This window comes from Myotis nattereri (assembly GCF_964212035.1).
Source record: "Myotis nattereri genome assembly, chromosome: 3".
Taxonomy (NCBI): Eukaryota; Metazoa; Chordata; class Mammalia; order Chiroptera; family Vespertilionidae; genus Myotis; species Myotis nattereri.
The window spans coordinates 57465278-57487433 of NC_138077.1; the positions used below are offsets into that span (position 1 = coordinate 57465278).

The window sequence follows — 22156 nt, forward strand, 5'->3', positions numbered from 1 at the left end:
ACCATGGTCCCTCCTGGCACTCGCACCTGCTGCCAGCGCTGGCCCCACTTGCACCTGCTGCTGGCATCGGAGCTACGGCTTACACCCGCTGCCGGTGCCTGGCGCCAGTCCCAATCACTTCTCGGCACCATCAGTGGGTGCAAGCAGTGGCTGCTGGCCCTGATTGCTCCTGAGGGGTGATTGGGGCAGCAGCCGCCGCTCACACCCGCTGATGGCACCAACCCTGCTCACACCCACTGCTGGCGCTGGCCCCAATCGCTCTGTGCCATCAGCGGGTGTGAGCGGGGCCAGCGCTGTCAGTGCGTGGGAGCTGTGGCGGCAGGAGTGGGCTGCTGGCAGACAGCACCTTGGCGGGAGGGTCTGGGCGGAGATGCAGAGGATGGGTCAAGACCCGCCCCTGTGCCCACCGGTTGTCTCTCGGCCCACAGTTCCTTTCAAGGTGCATGAATTCATACACTGGGCCCCTACTTTGAAGATAAATAGCATAAATGTAAAGAGCATAGAACACTGCCTGTTGCATAAGAACATGGTCTTTGTTGTTGCTTTTGTTGTTATTGAGTCTTGGTTCTCCCACCAGCTTCCTGCTCAATACTCTCTCTCAGGCCTCAGTTTCCTCACCTGTAAAACACAGGGTTGAACCAAATGATCTTTCAGAGCTCGTCTTATTAAGCTTTTGGGGAGCAGAGCTCAGAGGCAGGGAATGAACTTTCCCCTGGGAAAGGAGGTGGGTGGAGGTGGCACCCACACCCTCACCCCCAGGTTCCAGAGCTGGAACGAACGTGCTGGGCAGTCTTTCAGAGCCTCTTCCCTCCCCCACCTGGTTCCAACCTTCCCTCTGGGCCCCAGTCGCCCAGATGGTCTAAATGGGAAGAAAAGGGGAAAATCCGTATCCAATCTGCTCTATTCAGAGCAATGGGAAGGAATCTGCATCTCAATTTTATCTTTGTCCTGGGCTTGGCTAAATGTTGCCCCCCAAGTAGTGAGTGATGGGTGGGTGGGAAGATGGCATTCTGGCCCTGGGGGGGGGGGGTGACGGCGAGGGAGGGAGGGGCCCCCACACTGTCCCCTCCCCACTAAGTTGCAGACAGAATACATTCTCTCCTGCTCATGGTTTTCCCCCTATTTCCTCTTCTTTTCTTTTCCTTCAATTTTTCTCCCCCTTTTCTAGGCAGGCAGCCAAGTGGAGACTTTGAATGGAGGCAGGGAGGGGGGGGGTGGGACCCAGGAAGGAGGATCGTTGAGCCCCCTTCCCCAAAGCCCTCAAGGGCTCAAGGGCCAAGCTTGAGGTGGGGACAAAAGGAAGCATCTGGGTCCCTGCCCCCACACCAGCCCCCACACCGGCCCGGCTGTCCCCTGGGCTGGGGAGCCTCCCAGGCAGTCCCTGCTGTGAGCTGGGCTGGGCTGGGCCTCTGGACTCCCCTCTGTCCATCAGCAGCCAATGGAATTTCTCTCTCCAGAGCCGCTCAGGGCCTGGAAAAGCTGCTCCCACACCCCAAACTCACAGGAGGCTCATTTGCAGCAGGAAGTCAGTTTAATAATTTATAGTTCGAAAGCGCACACCCTGGTCAGGAAGCCAACTCAGGAAACCAAATTAAGCTTCTAAGGCTGCTTGGGGAGTTCCTGGAGCCAGGGCTACGGAAGGTGCCAGGAGAGCCGGCCCGTTCTCTCCAGGGAGGACGGTGCATGTCGGGGCCCAGGGCACAGGCTTCTGCAGCCGACAATCTGGGGTGCAGATCCCTCTGTTCCTAATGGGCACTGGGACCCTGGGCACCTTCCTCAGCCCCACCCGCCTCTGTTCCTTCCTGTCAGCTGAGCATGGCCATCACAAGGCACTTCTTGGCTTTCTTGCCCCATGGCCACCGGGTCTTGCAGGGAAGGAGCTTAGCCCAGCGCCTGGTACATTCTTAGGACATGGCAGCCGTGTTTGCCAAGTCCCATCTTTAGGGTCAGAGATGGTTCTTTCCTGTCTGATTACAGCCTTTTTATCAGCCAGTAATTTGAGGGCTCAGCTCCCCTACCTGGTCCTCCATCTTTTGCAGTTGGGCTGGTATGTCTTCCACAGGGAGCACTGGGGGCCGAGATCCAGCCGTGCTCCTGGTGTGGGGCTGGGTTCTCTTGGAGGAAGAGGCACCCAATCAATTCTGGTTCTGAGGGTTGCCCTGCAACCCATCCCTCCCACTGTCCGCTGCCCTTTAACTTCCCCAAGCGCAGACCCGCCCCCATCCTTCCACCGCCTTAAACCATCAACGTGTCCTCCTTTTCAGCAGAAGAAAACCTCCCGAAGCTTTAAGTTTGCACTAGACTCTCCCATGAGTCGGCCTCAGGCTTCTGTTCCAGACTCATCTCCCTCTAATCTCTGTCTGTCCCTTTCTCCAGCCTCCATGGATTATGCGAGGATGGCCCAGGGTCAACCAGGTCTTTGCCTGTGCCCTCATCCGATGTTCCCTCAGTCTGGAATGCTCTTGTCCTGATGCCTGGGAAAGTTCCCCTTTCTTTTCTTCAAGATTGTATTTGAGTTCTGCTTTCCAGGCGAGGCACCTTAGACCTCCATCCTATTGCATCATCTCCCTGCCCTTGCCTAGGGCAGCTTGCATCTCTCTTCAGACCCCTCCCGGTCTGCTGCCTACTCTGTCTAGCCCTGCTGCCATCTCCTTTGCAGCCCTGGAGCCTACAGGAGGGCTGGGACCCCTTCTTCATCCTCAGCCTGAAGGATCTGAGGGTTCTCTGTGTGGCAATTCAGCCTCTCCCAGTAGGAAGGCTGGCTTTCTGGCTAGCAGGGGAGGGCACAGTTGTGCAGGGGGAGCCTGTTGGGAGGCCAATTTGGGTTCATGGGAAATTCAGCGCGCGCGCGCACACACACACACACACACACACACACACACACACACACTCTACCCCACGCTCCTCATCCTTTGCCCCAGAGAGACGAGCAGGAGTTCCTTCCAACAGCTCTGGCCTGGCCCTCTGCCCTTCTCTCTCACGCAGCAATGTCATCCCCTGCCACAGTTTGAGCTAATCCTTCTCCCACTCTCTGTGCTGGGAGAGTGAGCCCTGGAGAAGTCCCAGAGAAGGCGTCCTCCAGGGGTGCCTGCGTGGGTGTGCATCCTCTCGCACATACATGCACACGCGTTCACATGCCTCCAGGCACCATTAGCGTGACCCCATATGGAGGACTACAGGGAATTGGGGCAGCAGCGGGAGAGAAGGCAATAGAAACTCTGGCCGGTGATTTGGGAAAATGCTTTCCTTATCACTGGGGGTTTCCCGAAATAGCAGAAGTCAGCTGGTGCTGTGCCTCCCTTCCTCCAACTCCTGGAGCGAGCATCCTGCGGCTGAGCCAGCGACGGGGTCCTGAGACAGGGCCAAGCACAGATTTCCTGTGTCCCCTTATCCGCCCAGACCCAGGCCCCAGGCGGTCATTCTCTCTGCTGTGTCACAGTGTTCCTTGGGGAAATGTCTCCTCTCCTCTATTAGACTATAAGCTCCTTGAGGGCAGGGACCATACTTATGTCATATGGGCATCTCCCCTCCCTCACTGTCCCCATCTATACAGGGCCCAGCACATACCAGGTGTTCAGAAAACGTCCAGTGAAGTTTTGTGTAAATGAATGAAAACTGAGCCTGAGATAGACACCCGGTAACTAGTGGAATATTTTACGTATATGAATACATTTATACAAATGTGCTTCATAAAGGACCTCCTCTGTGCCAGACTCCCTTCTGGGTGCATTATGAGCTCTCTCCCTAAGACAGGTGGACTATTAACTTCCTCATTCAGGTGATGAAACAGATTTGCACGTAGGTCTGGCAGTCCCCCGAGCTCAGAACTTCCATGGCACTCCACACTCCTCGGGAAGGTTGGCCAGCTTCTGCTACGCCCCACCCGCCAGAAGAGACATTCTGGGATTCTTTTAACATCAGATCAGACAAACCTATTAAAAATAGAAATTCTTGTCTGTCTTAGGAGAATTGGTTGTAAGTATGAGAACCCAAACTGTAGGGATAGGAATGGTACTTGGCTAGTGATAACTGAGACCTGAAAAGCAAGGGTGTGAACAGAGCAGGAGTGAATGAGTCTCTAGTAATAACAGTAGTAATGACAGCCGACCCTTATACGAGGCCTGTTGAGTGGCAGGTGCTGTTCTAAGCCGGGTAGACAAAATAACTCATTTAATCTTCACAACAACTCTGTGAGGTAGGCGTTATCCCAGGTCCCACATCCTTACCACCCAGCTGACCGTCACTTAAAGCAGCGCAGGCTAACGCAGCCCCGTCCACCCCACCTGCAGGCCAGGCGGAAAGAAGGCGAGCCCTCTCAGAGTGTTTCCCCAAAAGCCTCACCATGACTTCCTCCGCCCCTCACTGGCCACCCTGTTGGAAAGGCTGGGGATGGCGTTGAGCAGGGCACACTGTCCCGCCCCACACCCAGGCTCCTTCAGGGAGGAGAGGGCAGGAGTGGACGTGAGGAGGCAGTGCTGTGTGGGTGGCTCCTGGTCTGACACCACCCACTCGGACGGACTTCAGCAAAACCAGGGGAAACTTCACTACAGGATCCGGGACGGGTTAGCTCATGGCAGTAGAACGTAGTCTGACCCCAGGAAAGGGCTGAACTGGGAGTGGAAGGCTATCAGCATCCCTTATACGTTTCTGCTCTGTCGCCTGTCACTGCCTTAAGTCATCTCTGCTCCTCTCCTCAGTCCATGTGACCGGTGGAAGATGGCCACCCCACCTGTCCACATGACATTTTCCTAGTTCCTCTGGAAAGACTGACTTGACCCTGGAGGGGAGGAAGGGGGGACCCAAATTGCCATGAGAGGGCATCTGATTGGTCTGTTTTAACCACATGACTATCCTTGATGCAGCAGCTATGATGGGGGGGGGGGCGGGGTAGGTGTCTATATGAGGTGCCAGGGGCCTTTGACCTGTGGATGGAGGGGGGATAGTTTCCAAAGTTGGGGAATTCTTGAGAGTTGGGAAGTCACTGCTCCGCCTACATCAAGTATCTAAAAGTCTGCTCAAAAAGTCAGACCCTGGCCCTTGTTGGTGTGCTCAGTGGTTAGAGTGTCGGTCCACACACTGAAGGGTCCCATGCAGGCTTGATTCCCGGTCCAGGGCTCAGACCTGGGTTGCAGTTTCTATCCCTGGCCCTGGTTGGGGCAGGTGCTGGAGGCAACCAATCAATGTGTCCCTCTCACATCATCAATGTTTCTGATGTTTCTCTTTCTCTCCCTCCCTCCCACTCTCTCTAAAAAGCAATGGAAAAAAATATCCTCGGATGAGGATTAACAACAACAACGAAAGTCAGTCCCTGTAACACCCTCAGTGATGGGGGATTAACCACTCTGTTTTCCAGTGTGGCACCCCCTGTTCTGCTGGCGTTTGCAACGCTGCAAGCCCTGGCTCATTGAGCTCTGTCCCGACCATTAGCACCCACACTCCAGCCCAGGCCTCGCTGCCCGGGTCCTTCTGTCCCTCCTTTGCACCCTTCTTAGGGTCTCCGGTCTTCCTTGCCAAGGGCAGAGGAGGTTCTGGAAGATGGTGGAAAAGAGGTGTGTGTGTGAGCCCCTGTGGGATTCCTAAGTCATCCCCCGAGCCCCTCTTTGCACTCCTAAGGACTGGAATGCCCATCCTGTCTCCTCCCTGACCAGTACCCATTCTGTCTACCTCTGGGCGACTCTCCCCGGTCTGTGTGTTGTATGCACATCCATCTGCTGCCCTGGCTCTCTCCTCCTCTCTCTCTCCCCCTCACCTGAGAGGAGGAGACCTGGAATCCAGGTCCGGCCCTCAGACCTCACCCACCCCCATTCACAGCTGTGCGCCTTCCCTTCTCCTCAAACAGAGAAGCACTGTGCTGGAGCCCAGGTGGAGGAAGGGATCTTAATCTAGCAATTATTGATCAGGAGGACCTTGGAAGACATAGTTACATAAAAACCATAAGTTATGGAAGTTAGGTACTTTAAGTACCTAAGGGGAGGGAAGGGGCTAAGAATGTGCTCCTAATTCAGGCCCAGAGCTCAGGATCTGGCCACACCAAGGGACAGGCCTGGGAGCAGTGCGGGTGGTAGTCAGACCTGGGGTGGGAGGCAGGAGGCCTGGGAAGGGAGCAGGGGAAGGGCGAGGGTTGGGAATAATGAGGGGAGAGCAGTTGTCCTAATACCTTAGTCAGCGGTTCTCAACCTGTGGGGCGCGACCCCTTTGGGGGTCGAACGACCCTTTCACAGGGGTCGCCTAAGACAATGGGAAAACACATATATAATTACATATTGTTTTTGTGATTAATCACTATGCTTTAATTATGTTCAATTTGTAACAATGAAAATACATCCTGCATATCAGATATTTACATTACGATTCATAACAGTAGCAAAATTACAGTTATGAAGTAGCAACGAAAATAATTTTATGGTTGGGGGTCACCACCACATGAGGAACTGTATTAAAGGGTCGCGGCATTAGGAAGGTTGAGAACCACTGCCTTAGATGTTCTGAACAGCTGAGAGGAAAAGCCCAGCTAAGGTCAGATGATATTTGCATATGCGTTGAATATCACCAATTAGGTGTTGTAACCCCAAGGAAACAGATGGCACAAATTGGGACGAGGGAAGGCAGTTTAATAAAAGAACGGTTTACCAAGCTGTGGGGAGGGATCCGGAACCACATGGGAGTGCTCACCTGGGTCTCTGGGGCTGGTGAGGGGGCTGGTGAGGAGGCGGTGGTACCCCTGGGTGTGAGGGCGGAGGGGCGGAGGGGATGATTACTGAAACCTGGAGGCACAGAAGCTAGTACCAGGGTTCTGACAGGAGTGCACTCTGCTGCCTCCTCCCTCTACCCTCCCTTCTCCTATGTCCTGCCAGTGCCCTCCCCCCACCATTGGTCAAACAGAGGGAAGGGGTCCCTGGATGCTGCTCAGGCACAGAGCAGGAAGGAGGAGAGAGAGTGGAGGGACAGGTAGAAGGCATCTAGCACAGGGGTCAAAGGGCAAAAGGAAATACCTCCAGGGCATCAGAAGAGTTCTCACTAAAGGGTGCTCACTGTCTGCCAGGCACTGTTCCAGGCCCTTTAAAGATAGTAATTCCTTTAATACTTACATCTGTGGAGGGAGCTGATTTTGCCCCTGGGAGCAGGATGGGGCAGAGTAAGGGAGAAGGGGGCACTCCTGGGCACACACATTGTGTGGTCATGGGGATATTCTTTTGAAACCTTGCAGCAACGCAAGGGCAAGGAGGGTGTTAGCCATTTCACACACAAGTGAGGAAGCTTAGGCCTGGAAGAACCCATCCTACTGTGATTCTCCAGACCTGGGGTGGGGTAGTGGCAGTAGGAGGGGAAGAGAGAGGAGGGGTCGGGAGCAAAGGCTCTTAGAGAGGGACGGAACCCCAGGGGCCTAGTCTCAGGGAGGCTGGCAGAATCCCCTTGGGATCACTCACCTGGGGGCTCCAGGCCGCCACCCCCAGTGGAAGTGATTCTGATTGGTTCCCCCATGCACCCCCTGGAAAATCCTGAGCTCATTTAACCTTTCATTTCACAGATGAGGAAAGTGACACCAGGAGGTCGGGCAGTGAGAGGCCTGAGGCCCAGGGAGCCTGGTGACACAGTGGATGGCCTCTGAGGAGAGCTGGGAGCTGGTTCAGATGGTGTAAGGGAGGCCGCAGGGGAGCTATCCAGCCTCCCTCTTAGAAGGTTTAGGGAACCAAAACTAGTTTTTAAAAAGGATTAATTTTTAATAGACTAGGTAATATTAGACATATTTATTATTCAAAAATGAAAATAATATAAAAGGTTTATATTGAGAAGGCCAGATCACGATTTTGCTATTTATAGGTAACCATTTTTTATTGGTTTGATTTTTTTTCAGTGTATGTTAATGCTAAGATAAGGAAATAGAAATATATATTCTTGTCTCTACCCTCTTTTTACACAAAAGGTGGCATGCTATTACCCTGTTGTGCACCTTGCTTTTTTTCACTGAATATCCCTGGAGAGTTCTCCATATTAAAATCTAGAGAAAACCTCATTCTTTTCCAGAGCTGCACAGTATCCCATTACAAAGATCCAGGTACTGGGTTGTTACCCGTCTTTTCTTACTTCACAGAATGCCACCGGGATTATCTTGTGCCTCCCTGACTTTGCAGATGTGCAGGTGCCTCTGCAGTCTATTTTGCTTCTCGATAACCTGTGATGAAGAAACAGGTTTTACTTATCAATTTACAGCCTGTCGCAGGGGGATGATCATGTAAAATGTGATAAACGTGAATCCCTAGGGAAGTGAATTGGAAAAAACAAAACAAAACACAAACAACCTGCAAAATAAAAGCCCAAATATTTTGTTATTAGATCCAATAGACATAAAAAGTATTCTGTCAGCCCTGACCGGTTTGGCTCAGTGGATAGAGCGTCAGCCTGTGGACTCAAGGGTCCCAGATTCGATTCCGGTCAAGGGTATGTACCTTGGTTGCGGGCATATGCCCAGTAGGGGGTGTGCAGGAGGCAGCTGATCGATGTTTCTCTCTCATCGATGTTTCTAACTCTCTATCCCTCTCCCTACCTCTCTGCAAAAAATCAATAAAATATAAATTTAAAAAAAAGTATCCTCTCAAATAACTATGCAGGTTTTTAAACACTTACTCTCCAATGTCTGCATTAATCTTGCCAGAGTCATCAGAGTGCATACTGGCCTGTGGACCATACTCTGAGTAGCACTGATCTAGACTCCCACGATTAGGTCAAAGGGTAAGCGCCTCTGTTGTTTTGCCAGATGCCCCGCCACGGCTGTGCCATTTTGCACACCCACCAGCAATACATGAGTGCGCCTCCTTTCCCACAGCCTCACCAACAGTGGTCTAACTTGGATTTTTGCTAAACCAATAGGTGAGCAGAGGTATCTTAGGCTAAGTTTTAATTTGCATTGCTCTTATTATGATTGAGAATAAGTGTCATTCATGTTTTTAAGCCCAGTTTGCATTTATATTCATTTTCTACTGGACTGTTGGTTTTTCTCTTCTTGATTCCCAGGAGTTATTTACATAACAGGAATATTAGCCCCTTTGTCTGTGATATGAATTGCAAATATTTTTTCCAGTTTGTTATTTGATTTTGCTTAACATTGTTTTTTGAGGGAAAAGAGAGGCATGCAGAAGTTTGTGGGTTTTTATGTAGTTAAATATTTTCTATATTAACTTCTGGATTTTGAGTCATGGTTCTCCACTCCAAGGTTATAAAGATTACTGCCCACATTTTCTTCTAGTATTTTGTTGGTTTTATTCTTAGCATGTAATCTTTTATCCAGTTGGAATTTTTCCTAGTATAAGGTGTAAGTTATGGGCCCAAATTTATCTTTTTATAACTGGCTATTCATTCGTCCTAGCTCCATTTATTAAAGTCCCTAAGATACCACTTTTATCATTAAAACAAATTTTAAGCCATTTGGGATCATAATAGGAAAAGCTCTATAATTTGTCAGTTCTGTGTAGAATACCATTCCAAGGGAAATTAGCTTTCAAGCTATGATCTATAACTTTGTATTTCTAGAGCAGAATAAACTCTAAGTAACATAAATTTATTTAAACAAACAAAAACCAAACCTGTGGGGCCACTGACATCCACGAGGAATGTCGGAGAAGTGGGCCTTGCCGAGGGAGCACGTGGTGAGCCTGAATGTTTGCCTTGCAGGTCTTCCCCGGCCTGCCTGCCCCTGGGAGCCGGGACCCAGAGGGGCCCACCATGGTGCTCCCCGGACCCCTGGCTGCCACCCTGTTGCCGCCCAGCCTCGTGCTGCTGGTCTTCCACCTCTCCAGCTCCCAGGATGTCACCAGCGATCCCGGCCGTGAGCAGCAGCTGTGCGCCCTGAGGGAACACCCCACCGTGGCCTTTGCAGGTGAGAGACGCTGTACATGTGCAAGTCTACAGCTCTTTCTGCAATGACATGTCTGAAGGACTCAGTCCCACCTAGGATTCAGATGCATAAGGACAGCAGCCGTGGGCGGGATGCGTCTGACTTTAGTCTCCAGACAATGTGTCCAGGCCCTTCTCTCATATTTACCGGGGAGGCGGGGCCTTCCTTTGCTGGAGAAAGAGGTGTGGACCCCCTGGGTGGACTGCCGAGGGCTGGTCAGTCTCTCAGCTCTGGCTCTTCTGGAAGCATGAGCTCTGCTTCTTGGCTTTTCTGGGGGGAAGACGAGGATGACTCATTCCTTGGAAGTGCCTCGTGATCTCTGCACAGCCTCCTTCTGCTCTAAGATGGCTGCAGGGATGCCCATCTTTGGGGTCCTCGGAACCCCCTGGGAAAGGGGCCCTGGTGACTGGTAACTCCTTTGGTCTGTCAAGGGAGGGCATGGGAGTGTCTAGCTGAAGTGTTTCCCAAGCTGGGATGTGTGAATCGGTGGGCATATTCTCAGGGTCTATCAGTTTTCACTAAGTTTCTAAAATTAGTACATACGTTTGATGATCATCTAAAAACAAAGCAAAAACATAAATACTGGAGCTTCCTGGATGTTCTCCCCCGACCTGGGAGCCAGGGTGGGGGACCTTGGTGGTGTTACATTACATCAATACTTCAGATCCATTGCCTCGCAGGAGCTCACACTGATGTGTCTCAGGGGTCCCCAGATCCTTAAGTCTGATAAACACCTATCCTGTCTCCCCTTCACTATAACCCTGGCTGGGAGGCAGGGCAAGGCCACCACCCCTTTTGACAGATGCGGGCCGAGGTGCAGAGGGTTGGGGAGACTTGTCAGAGCCTCCTGACTCGGCCCAGGCAGAGTGATGGAGCGCTCCAACCCCCGGTGCCAGGCAGGAGGAGCAGTCCGTCCTCTGGGATGCTACAGCCCGTCAGGAGGGGCAAGATGGAAACCAGCGCTGCCCTGGCTGGTTTGGCTCAGTGGATAGAGCGTTGGCCTGCGGACTGAAAGGTCCCGGGTTTGATTCCGGTCAAGGGCACATGTCCGGTTGCTGGCTCGATCCCCAGTGGAGGGCATGCAGGAGGCAGCCGATCGATGATTCTCTCTTATCATTGATGTTTCTCTCTATCTCTCCCTCTTCCTTCCTCTCTGAAATCAATAAAAATATATTTTTTTTAAAAAAGATGGAAACCAGCACAGAAAAATAAACCCATGAGTCGGAGGCTGGCATGGGATTGAGGGCTGGGGAGCCCTAGGAATAGGAGTTGGGGGCTGTGGGGGGAAGGCTGGGGCATTTAGAAGTGTGGGGTTCCCAGCAGCGGGCTGCTCCTGCCTCCTGTCTTGGGGAGGTTTTCCAGCTGGTTTCTCTGTCCTGTTTTCTCTGTCTTGCTTGAGCGGGGATCCAGGCTTTGAAGGCTTAAGTGGATTACGGTAAATTAACAATCCCTTTAAGCCTACAAAACCAGCATGCACACCCTCAGACTTCTGATGCCGCTGAGGTGCTACTGGTGGCTGCCCCTGAAGGGAAGGACCAAGTGGGGGACAGAAGGAGCCAGATTCTGAGGGCTGAAGATCGTCCCCTTCCCAGAGGGCTCCCCTGTGGCGGCTCCTAATACCACATTTCTCCTCAGGGCTTCCCAGGGGCACTACTAGCTGACTGTGGGGCAGGGACAATGGGATGAGCGCAGAGGACCCCTGTCCCCCAGCCAGGCTGCCCTTTACTGGGGGTGGGGATGGCAGGGGGTGGGAGATGTGTTCCTTGAGTTCCTGGCTTCCTTGACACCATTTTGTATCTTCACGTGTAAATCACTTGACTTGCCACCGCACCCCTTTCAGGATGAGGGGATGAGGCTCAGGGTGACATCGATGGTGACATAGAGTCATGAGGGTTTCCCTTCTTTCCGGGCAAGAGGAGACGGTCTGTCGTCTGGGACCGGCAGCCCTGCGGAGTGGTGTCCTCTCTGCTTCTCCTCCCCAGCCCTCCTGGCCTCCACCAGCTCACCCCCTTCCCCATCCTGACAGCTCTGGCTTTTCCTGTCCACTCGCTAACTTTTTATTGGGCCCTGCTTGACGCCGGGCACAGAATGGGACCCAGTGGGGCCTCGGAGGTGAGCAAGAGCCTCTTCTGGGTACTCATGTGCCTCTCATTGCTTCTTCAATGTCACTCCCCGGTGGCCCCCAGTGCAGTTGGTCCTGGACCAGGACTAGTCCATCCTGCTATCTCCCCACACCCTTCTGCACAGCTGAGTATGCACTGGAGACTAGTGATGGACTGTCTTCTGGGTGACACCGTGTTCTAGAGAAGTTGCCGTAACCCATCCCAGCACAACCCCCGGCTTCCAGGGTTCCCTCAGACGTTGCACTTTATTTCCGACCGAGCTGTAGGCGTCCTACCCCGTAGCTCCGAGTTTCCTTCTCCCCGGACACCTGACTGACCTGGGAATAACCCCTCGGTACCCAGAGGAGCTGCCAGGTGCAGGGGCTGACATCCTCCTGTTGTGGAAGGTTACATTCTCTGCTGTGTGTTTCTTTTAAGGGGGGCCCACCTGTGTTTCTCTTTTTTTTTTAATATATATATTTTTTATTTTAAGTATATTTTTATTGATCTCGGGGAAGAAGGGAGAGGGAGAGATAGAAACATCAATGATGAGAGAGAATCATTGATCGGCTGCCTCCTGCACGCCCCCCACTGGGGATCGAGCCCACAAACCTAGGCATGTGCTCTTGACTGGAATCGAACCCCGGACCTTTCAGTCCACAGGCTGACGTTCTATCCACTGAGCCAAACCGGCCAGGGCCACCTGTGTTTCTCTTTGGCCCTCACAGTATTCCTCTCGCCACGGCATGGCCTTTCCAGGCAGCGGGAGAAGCCAGTATGGAGTTAACACTAGCAGTGGTTAATCCACAAAGTGGGTAATTGAATTGACTATACATAATTAAAATCACAGGCGCGTCATGGAGAATGTCATTTTTCTCTTAAAGACGCTGTCCAAAGCCTTCGCTGCACACGGAGCTCAGACGTGCTTGGTGTTTTAAAGACAGCCCTCCCTCTGGTCCTCTTTGCCTGTTTAATCGGAGGAAGCTGGCTGCCTTCCCAAGAAGGCTCCCCCGATCACGGGGCTGCACATCTCCCCCTTTCCCCTTGGCCCACGTTGGCCCCTTCTGTGTTAGGGGAGAGGGACAGAAACTGAAAGGGGCCTCCACCCGCCCCTCCCCTGACTCCCCCCAGTTGTCATCCTGGCTCCTGCCCTGTTTCCTCTCCCTCTTCCCTACTCCCCAAGGACCCACCTCAGCAAAGACTGGGCTGAGAAGTCCCCAGATGGAGTTCCTCCTGGTTTGCTGCAGACCAGTCATGCCACCTCTTGCCCTTTTTGGCTGCCCACATCTGGAATACCTCTGTTGGAAGGGGAGAGAATTAAAGTGTGACCCAGTTGCTATTTTTGGGAGCACCCAGTCTGATGGGCAAGCTCTTTCACACTGTCCCCCCACCCCCGCCCTGTGAGAAAACACACTTGAGCACATTGAGTGACAATAACATACAATGTGAATGGAACAGAAAGGGTAGAGAGAATGTAGACCAAAATAAGATCACCTGGAGGGGAAATAATCCAGGAGAGCTTCCTGGAGGAAGAGGACCCTTGGCTTAGTCTCTCAGGTAGTATAATATCCTACCAGGATTTCTGAGAGTGGCCCTGAGGTCAGCTAAAAACCCAGTCTACCTGGCTGCAAATCTACTTCTTGTACTGATACTGCAAAAATGTCATTGCAATTACATGACAATTGTTGCCAATCCATAGTCACCTGCTGGGGGCAGAGGCAGAACCAAGGGGTTAGCTTCATTTTGTTGTAGAATTCCTTTCTTATTTTTTTAAATTATGCATAACACAGTTTTCTAAAAAACATCCAACTCGTAAAACCTCCAGTTCTCCAGTGAGCGATTAAGTGTTTGCCTGTTGTGCAGAAATGAAGGGCTGCTTTCACTCTGTAGTGGAGGGATAATGAGCAATGATTTATTTCCCTTGGATTACACACACATACACACTCCTTTGGGCCTCCTGTGAGCCAGTCGCTAATGCGCCGTGGGGAGAAAGCGCAGGGCCTCACATTCCCCCCTCGTCTTTACCCCATCAGCATGAATGTTCCTCTGCTCAAGGCTCTCTCGTTACTGGTCAGTTCCCTCCCATCCATGAGGCAGGGGTGAGGGGCAGCTATTACATGGCCATGCACTGAGGTGGGAGAAGCAGGCCTCCACAGAAGGGAAAGGAGGAGTCACCCGGGTACTGTTGCCCAGGCCTGCCCTCCCCACACCGCTGCCCATCCACCCAGAGGGCTGCACGGTCTCCTCTCTGCCCACCCAATGCCCATGAAAAGTGTTGGCCTTGTCTGGGAAGACCTTTCCTTGGAGACAGGGATGGACACTGCTCGCCCACCCTCTGTGGAGTCTTGTCTGATAACCCGATTCTTCTTGTACAGAAAGAAGGGAGCTGAGGATTATTCATCCATTCATTCAAACACTGCCAAGTACTGGGAGAAGCCTGGCACTCCAAGAAGCAAGATCTTCCCTGTCCCCCAGGACAAACCACTGGGATAGACACCCAGGGATATGGGGATGTTGATAGCAGTAAAGTAGAGGTCTATGGGCGCCCCTTACTCAGGTTGGGGGCGTCAGGGAAGGCTTCTTGGAGGAGGTGGAGTAGGGAGGACAGAAGTGCAAGAGTGTGCAGGTTCTTGTGGACTAGATTGGAGAAGTGCACAGTGTTCTGTTTAGTGTGGCTGGGTGGGGAGTCTAAAGGGGATGTGAAAGATGAAGCCTCATTCTTTCCATGGATCACGAAATAATGGCTGTGTCAGGCATCTGACTTGGGGGGACAGTGGGGCCACGGGTTGGGACTTTTTCTCCAGGAGCTTTTACAGGCTCCAGCTGGAGAGTGACACAACCGGATTTGCATTTTGGAAAGATCACTCTGGTTGCCCTATGGGAAATGGGCTGGAAGGGCAGGAGTGGAAGCCAGTCTAGTGAGGAGGCTGGCACCAGTCCAGGCTAGAGCTGCTGGTGGCTGGCTGGGGGGTGGGGTGCAGAGGGCAAGATGGATGGGTTTCAGAGAGAGTTGGATGTATACCAGTCAGGATTGGCCAGCACGTTTGATGCAGCTGGCGAGGGTTTGAGGGAGTCAAGGGTGATTACAGGTCCCCCTTTGGGCAGCTGGGGCAGGTGGAGCCCTTTTCTGAGCTAGGGAACAAAGCGGGAACAGTGGCAGCACCCCACCCCTGCTCCCCACCCGCTCCCAGCTGGCTGCGCACAGGTCTCCTGGCGCCCGCTGCCTCACTGCACCCTGACTTCACGCTGACCGATTCTTCACCCTTCCATTATCCTGTCCAGTGCTGGGTAGCGGGTAACCTGGTCAATGGTAAGTGGGTGTTTGCCTCTCTCCCTTCCCCAGACCTGAAGCCCTGGGTCTCTAACTTCACCTACCCTGGAGCCCGAGACTTCTCCCAGCTCGCTCTGGATCCCTCCAGGAACCAGCTCATCGTGGGAGCCAGGTAAAATGGGGCAGGAGGGTTGGGGTCAAGAGTGCAGGTGCTTAGAATTGGGTGGAGGGAATGTTGTTTGGGGTGAGCCTACTGTGGGCATTCTCGTGTCCTGGGCTCCTGTTCCTCTCAGCCAGGCCCTCTCTGTGCCTGAATGTCTGTCTCCCACAGAAGGAAGCATTTGTGGTTGGGGGTGAAGTGACCTCCAGATCTCAGCAAGCCACGTACCTCGGTGGCTGGCAGTTACTGAGAGCGGCCTCCTCCTGTCCCCTGTCCCTGCCATGCGGCCAGACCCAGCCTAGCTGGCACCCTCCCTGGGAGCTCCGAGCAGAGAAGGTGCCCAGGAGCCCCCTGCTGGCCGGCCGGCCACCTGCACCTGGGACTCCCGGACACAGGCCTTGCGCTTCTTTTAGGCAGGACCTGGCTTCCCTGTTACCTGACCTCCTTTGGTCCCACTGTCCAGGGCCAGTATCCAAAGGATAACACTCTCTAGGGAGAACTTATGGGGACTTTGTGGGGTGGCGCAGGAGGAGATAATTCTCACAAAATTATAGACCATGAGTTCTGGTAGAGAAGGGAGCTCGGAGATGGGTGATTCCAGTGGGTCTCAAAGAGTGGACCAGCCACACCAGCAACATCTGGGAACTTGTTAGAAAGGCAGATCCTTGGGCTCCACCCCGACTTGCTGAACCAGAAGCTCTGGGGGGCCAGCAGCCTGCACTTCAGCAGCCCCTCCAGGGAGTCTGAAGCACACTCAGGCTTGAGAATCGCTGGTCTAATCCAACTGCCTTTGATGTGAACATGAAGAGGTAGAGAGGCCTGTTGAGGGCAAGGTGACCTTCTCAAGGTAATATAGCCAGATGACAACAGTGCTGAGGACAGAACCCAGGTCCCCTGAGCCCAGGGCTGGAGTTTGTTCTGCGAGTCTGTGTAGTCCCTCCTCCTGCAGTGGCATGTTTCAGACGCTCTCCACCCCAGAGGTCCTGATTCTGCTGTTCTGGGGCTGGGGGAGGGTGATCACCAGGCGGCTGACCAGCCTTGACGTCTGGGCTTTCCTGAGTGTTCCTGTCCCCTCACTGTCGTATGACAAGGAGCAGGTGAGGACAGAGCTCTGGATTAGGACCCAAGGAGTTGCATTCTTGTCCTGGGTGATCTTCTTCACCTTTGTTGTTGTTGTTGTTGTTGTTATTAATCCTCACAGGAGGGTATTTTTTTCCATTGATTTTTTTAGAGCGAGTGGAAGGGAGGAGAGACAGAGGGAGAGAAACATCAATGTGAGAAAGACACATTGATTGGTTGCCTCTGCACGCCCCCGACCAGCGCTGGGGATCAAGCCTGCGACTGAGGTACTTGCCCTTGACCAAAGTCAAACCTATAACCCTTCGGTCTGAGGGCCGACACTGACCACTGCGAAAACTGGCTAGGGCTGATCTTCACCTTTGAGCCTCAGTTTCTTTATCTGTAAGGTCTGGGTTACAGGCTCTGTGCTGCCACCCTCACAGGGCTATGGCGAAGCTGGGCTGAAAGCATTTCACTTTTTATTTATTTTCTAACTTTTTTTTTTATTCCTCACCTGAGGACATGCTTAGAGAGAAGAAGGGATAGAGAGAGAGAAACATTGATTATTTGCCTTCCATAGGTGCCCCTACCAGGGATCAAACCCGCAGTCCAGGTATGTGCCCTGACCAGAAATTGAACTAGTGACCTTCCAGTGCACAGAATGAAGCTCAACCAACTGAGCCACTCCGGCCGGGTTAATTTTTATTTTTAAAAGAACCAGTCACAGTGCATCGGTGCTATGTGTTCTGGTATAACATTCAGAAGGTACAAAATAGTATACAGTGAAGAGGGGGGCCACCCCTCCGCACTCCAAGCAGGACCCCTCCTTGGGGGCACGCCCTGCGGTGAGTGTGTATGTCTGCCCAGAGGTAATCTGTACATGGGCAAGTCTACAAGAGTATGGATTTCATTTTCCAGCTAAGAGAGTAATTGTTCTACTTTTTATTTTGAGATACTCATAGATTTACATGCAATTGTAAGAACTAACACAGAGAGATTCCAACCATAAGCCTTCCACCCAGTTTCTCTTAATGATAACATCTTGCATAACAGCCGAACAGCATTAGTCAGGAAGATGACCGATAAGAGCCTTCCACCTCATTCAGGTCCCATCTGTTTTCTGTATGTACTTTTAAAACCCTGATGTCTGGCTCTGGACTGTGTGGAAACATTTTAGAAGCTGTCATTCATCCTGTGCCGGCCGTGCACCAGGCACCGTCTTACGTACCATGTATGTAGTGAAGCATCTAAAACATGTAGGCAGTCAGCCATGTAAAAACGCATCTAATCTTCACAAGAACCCCAGGGATGGTGTTCTATGGCCCCATTGTATGGACCCGGAAACTGAGGCTCAGAAGGAGAGGTGGCCTGCCTGTGGTCACACTGCTCTTCCCGACCCAATCTGAGGCTTCCTCCACACGGTGGACACATACCTTTTCCTATCCTTGTTTCCCCCCAATCCTGGCTATGCCCCAAGGATCGGGGGTGGGAGGGAACCAGCCCTGGACTTGCCCCTTGCACCTCTTGAAACAAATGAAGTGGGTCCTTGGCTTCTTTCTCCTCCCTTTCTTTCAGTCACTTTCCTTCCTCCTCTTCTGCCTTTCACATTTCCTCCTCCTTTCTGAGCCCCTCGGCCTCTGGAATTCCGGCTAGGGGACATATTTTTGCTCCTTTACACCCCGCCTTGTTTCCTGAGGGATTTAGGGCGGGTCAAGCTACAGAGATTTCTCTCTGTTCTCATCTCCCAGAAGAGCAGACCTCGACGACGTTGTGAAGAATGATTTTTGATGGGATAAAAATGAAAACATAAAAAAGTGATGCAATGTTTCCCCTCATTCTTTAAAGCTGTGGCTGGATGCCTGTGTTACCTAGCAGATAGCCGGGGCAGAGCCATGAGCCACAGCCCATCTGTCCCCAGGCCAGGAGGGAGAGGGCGGGGCAGCTCTTCAGGGCAGGCGGCTGGGGAGGGGCAGCAGGAGCCTGGAGCCAAGGTCATGGGTGAGGCCCGCCAGGACAGCAGAGCAGCTGAGTGAGGCCCGGGCCAGCAGCCAGAGCTGGGGAAGAGGAGTCCCCAGCCCAAGCAGTCTCCTCCAGGCCCTGGGTTCATTTGGCAGGGCCCCTCCGCATTCTGGCCCACTCCACAACCTCTCCCCTCATTTCTCTTCCCAGCACAGCTGAGGGAGGCCAGAACTTTCCAAAGCAATTACTTCTAAAAACTCCAGGAATGAAAAGAGGAATGACCAAAGATGTATGAAGGAGAGAAGACTCTTAGGGAAAACCAGTATTTTACATCTGCTTGACATTCATAAAGCATCTTAACATGCATCTTACCATTCATTGCCCTGTCTCCACCACCCTGTGAAAGAGGAAAGACAGCCACATCCGTTTTAGATGCAGACGCTGAGGTGCTCAGAAGGTCCCTCACAAGCAACTGAGCTGGACTCCCCCGTCTCTGCCCCAGGGTCTATGCTGTGAACCTGCACTCTCACATGGCCCTCGGACCGGTGGTTCTGTCACCCTCGGGTCCATGCAAGGGGCCCTTGTGGCTCCAGAGCAATTTCAGCAGTGCCTGACACTGTGTGCTCAATAGGTAACATCATCATTAAGATTCTTTTAAAAATATATACATATATTTTTTAATTGATTTCAGAGAGGAAGGGAGAGGGAGTGATAGAAACGTCAGTGATGAGAGAGAATCCCTTGATCGGCTGCCTCCTGCATGCCCCACACTGGGAATCGAGCCCGCAACCTGGGCATGTGTCCTAATAGGGAACTGAACCGTGACCTCCTGGTTCATAGGTCGACGCTCAACCACTGAGCCACGCCGGCTGGGCAAGACTCTTTTTTTTGAGCAGTTTTAAGTTCACAGCAAAATTAATGGGAAGGTACAGAGAATTTCTATATACCCTCAGCCCTACACGTGCAGCCTCCCCCATCAGAGCGGTAAGTCTGTTACAATTGATGAACCTACATGGGCACATCATTATCTCCCAATGTCCACAGATTATGTTATGGTGCACTGGTGGTGGTATGCATCCTCTGGGTTTGGACAAATTTATAATGATATGTATCCATGATTATGGCATCATACAGAGCATTTTCACTGCCCTGAACATTCTCTGTGCTCTGCCTGTTCATCCATTCCCTCCCACCGCCAACTCCTGGTAGCCATGGATCCCCTTTAATGTCCCATAGCTGTGCCTTTTCCAGAATGTCATATAATTGGAATCAGACAGTATGCAGCCTTTTCAGATGGGCTTCTTTCATTTAGTAATATGCACATAAGGTCCCTCTGTGTCTTGTTATGGCTTTATAGCTCATTTCTTTTTAGCGCTCAGTAATATTCCATTTTCTGAGTGGACCACGGGTTACTAATCTATTCACCTACTAAAGGACATCTTGGCTGCTTCCAGGTTGGGCAATTATGAATAAAGCTGCTATAAACATTCCACGTGCAGGTTTTTATGTGGACATATTTCCTTAAGGTTTCTGAGCAGCAGGCTGATCTGATGAAAACGGTGTTTGAGGAATCCGAGTCTGGCAGCCCAGTGCTGGCTAGACCATGGGGAAGAGCATCGTGAAGAGGCAGAGGGGGCGACTGGGCACGAAGAGACAGGTGGTCCAGGGAGGTGGCTGTGGGAAAGTCAGACCCAGAGTCACTGGGCCTGTTTGAGGAGGGGAGTGGGTCCGGGAGGGGGGTGAGGGGAGAAGGCAGGTGGCCTGCCTGGGTCCCTGCAAGAGCTGCAGGAGGCTTTAAGTTGAACAGAAACAGGCTCCAGGGGTGGGAAAGTGGTGGAGGCTCTTCTTGGACCTGCCAGGGTGGCCAGACACGTGGAATAGACAAGTCTAGGTTTTAACTCGTCCTTGGGCCATGTACCCACCCTGTTTCCTTGTCTGTAAAATGGCTTTTTTTTTTTTCTCCGTGCTCCTGGGGCTGCTGTGAGGATTCCATGAGCTAAGGGAGGTGAAGCTCTCCTTGGGGGTCCGCTTACCGAAGACCCTCTGCACTCGGCACCTGTCCTGGCACCCGGCGTGTGAGGCAGGAGCAGCTGCCTTCCGGGACTGGCCTGCGGGCCCAGCTTGACTGATGATTTCCGTCTCTGTTTTCACAGGAACTACCTCTTCAGGCTCAGCCTTGCCAATGTCTCCCTCCTTCAGGTACATTTGCTTCCCTTCCCTTCTCTGTAATGTCCTTGGGATTTGGGAGCCCAGCTGGGGCAGCGCAAAGAGCAAGAGTCACAATTTAACCCCTACTGTGGAAAATAGGAGCCCCAGGCTCTTCTCACTGGCCATGGATTCCCCCTGGCTGTCAAGGTGATTGCTGGGAAGATCATTGGAAGAGGGAGTGAGGCCTCTCGAACAGGGAGGCACGCACAGGGCTCCTTCCTGCGAGGAGGGGAGGAAAGGAGGCCCAGAGCTCGGTGGCCCTGGCCCTGCTTGCCTGGGCCTGAAGAGCCTCAGGGTGCTGGGCCTGCAGTGCTAAAGCCAGGACAGGACTGGGAAACCAGGACGGGTGGGTCATTCTAAGTCCAGCTCCTAATCCACAGGAAGGCCTCTGAGTTTGGGCCTCAAGGGTCAGGATGCTGCTGGTTCCTTTCCTGGCCTGGCCTGCATAACCCCTTCTCACCCAGCAGCTCCACTGAGCTGTGATTTGTTAATTATTTACTGCCAAGGACTCCCTAAGCCTCATTCCCCAAGTGCCCTGGGTGAGAAAGCATGTTAATGGGCCTTCTTGATCCAGAACATTTGTCCCAGATTGAGAAACAGCTGCCACACCATCTCTGCAGGGGCTGAACATTCTGGAGAAAGGATGGCCATCTCTTCTTCGATGAGGAGAGAGCCCCCGTCCTCCTGTCCAGGAGGCTTGCTGGTCTCCCAGGGATCAAGTATCCATTCAGCACTTTCTGTGCATCCGAACTGAGCTGGGGCAGAGGGGCAGTAAGACAAGCAGCGTCTCTCACCCTCAGGTCTCGCGGACAGCCAGGAGAAGATGATGAGTGATAGATGCCAAGCCCAGCAGGTCAAGGTTTGGGGGAGCCCGTGCAGAGGCGATTCACAATAGGGGCAGGAAGTGGATCCAGGGGTGCTGCCCTGAGCTCAGGCAGTGGCTTTTTATTAGGCTCCCATGGCCTGCAAATGAAGGTCTTCTGGGAGGAGTAAAGCGGCTAAAGGCGGGAAGAGAGACAGATGTGCAAAATGAATGGCAGTGCTGGGGGAAGACTGCAGGGAGGGGCTTGTGCTGGGGGTAGTGGTGGCCCAGCAGCGTCTGCACAGGCTTTGCAGGAGCTGCCCGTGGGCTGGAGCTTGAAGGATGAGAGTTGCCAGGCAGCTAAGGAGGAGACACGATGTGGAACAGCATGGAGTGCTGAGGGGTCCAGTGTGGCAGGATCATGGGGTGTGAGTGGGATAAGGGTGGGAGATGACGCCGGGGAGAGACAGAGGCCACGTCACAGAGGGTCTTCGTTGCTGAGTGGAGAGGCCCATGTTCTATTTTGAAGGCACTGGGGGCTCCTCAAAGGGTTTAAAGCAGAGAAGTAGATTTGGTATTTTGACCACTTGGCCCAGTGCAGAGACAAATAAGTGGAGAAGCCAGTTAGGACTCAAGTGCAATAGTCCAGACCAGTGATGGGGAGAGCTGAACTAAGGCGGCAGAGTGGGGATGGAGAGCATTG

The 22156-nt window shown here is 52.6% G+C and overlaps 1 protein-coding gene across 1 annotated transcript in view; it reads left to right on the forward strand.

The window, feature by feature from the left end:
- The first annotated feature begins 9675 nt into the window (after nucleotides 1–9675).
- The window catches only part of SEMA5B (semaphorin 5B), a 37260-nt gene continuing 24779 nt past the window's right edge, over nucleotides 9676–22156 (forward strand). Inside the window, exons 1-3 of the mRNA XM_081087252.1 lie at nucleotides 9676–9874; nucleotides 15338–15437; nucleotides 20597–20642. Coding sequence (XP_080943378.1) covers nucleotides 9721–9874; nucleotides 15338–15437; nucleotides 20597–20642 — 300 coding nt within the window. The 5' untranslated portion in view covers nucleotides 9676–9720. The remainder of the gene's footprint in view (nucleotides 9875–15337; nucleotides 15438–20596; nucleotides 20643–22156) is intronic.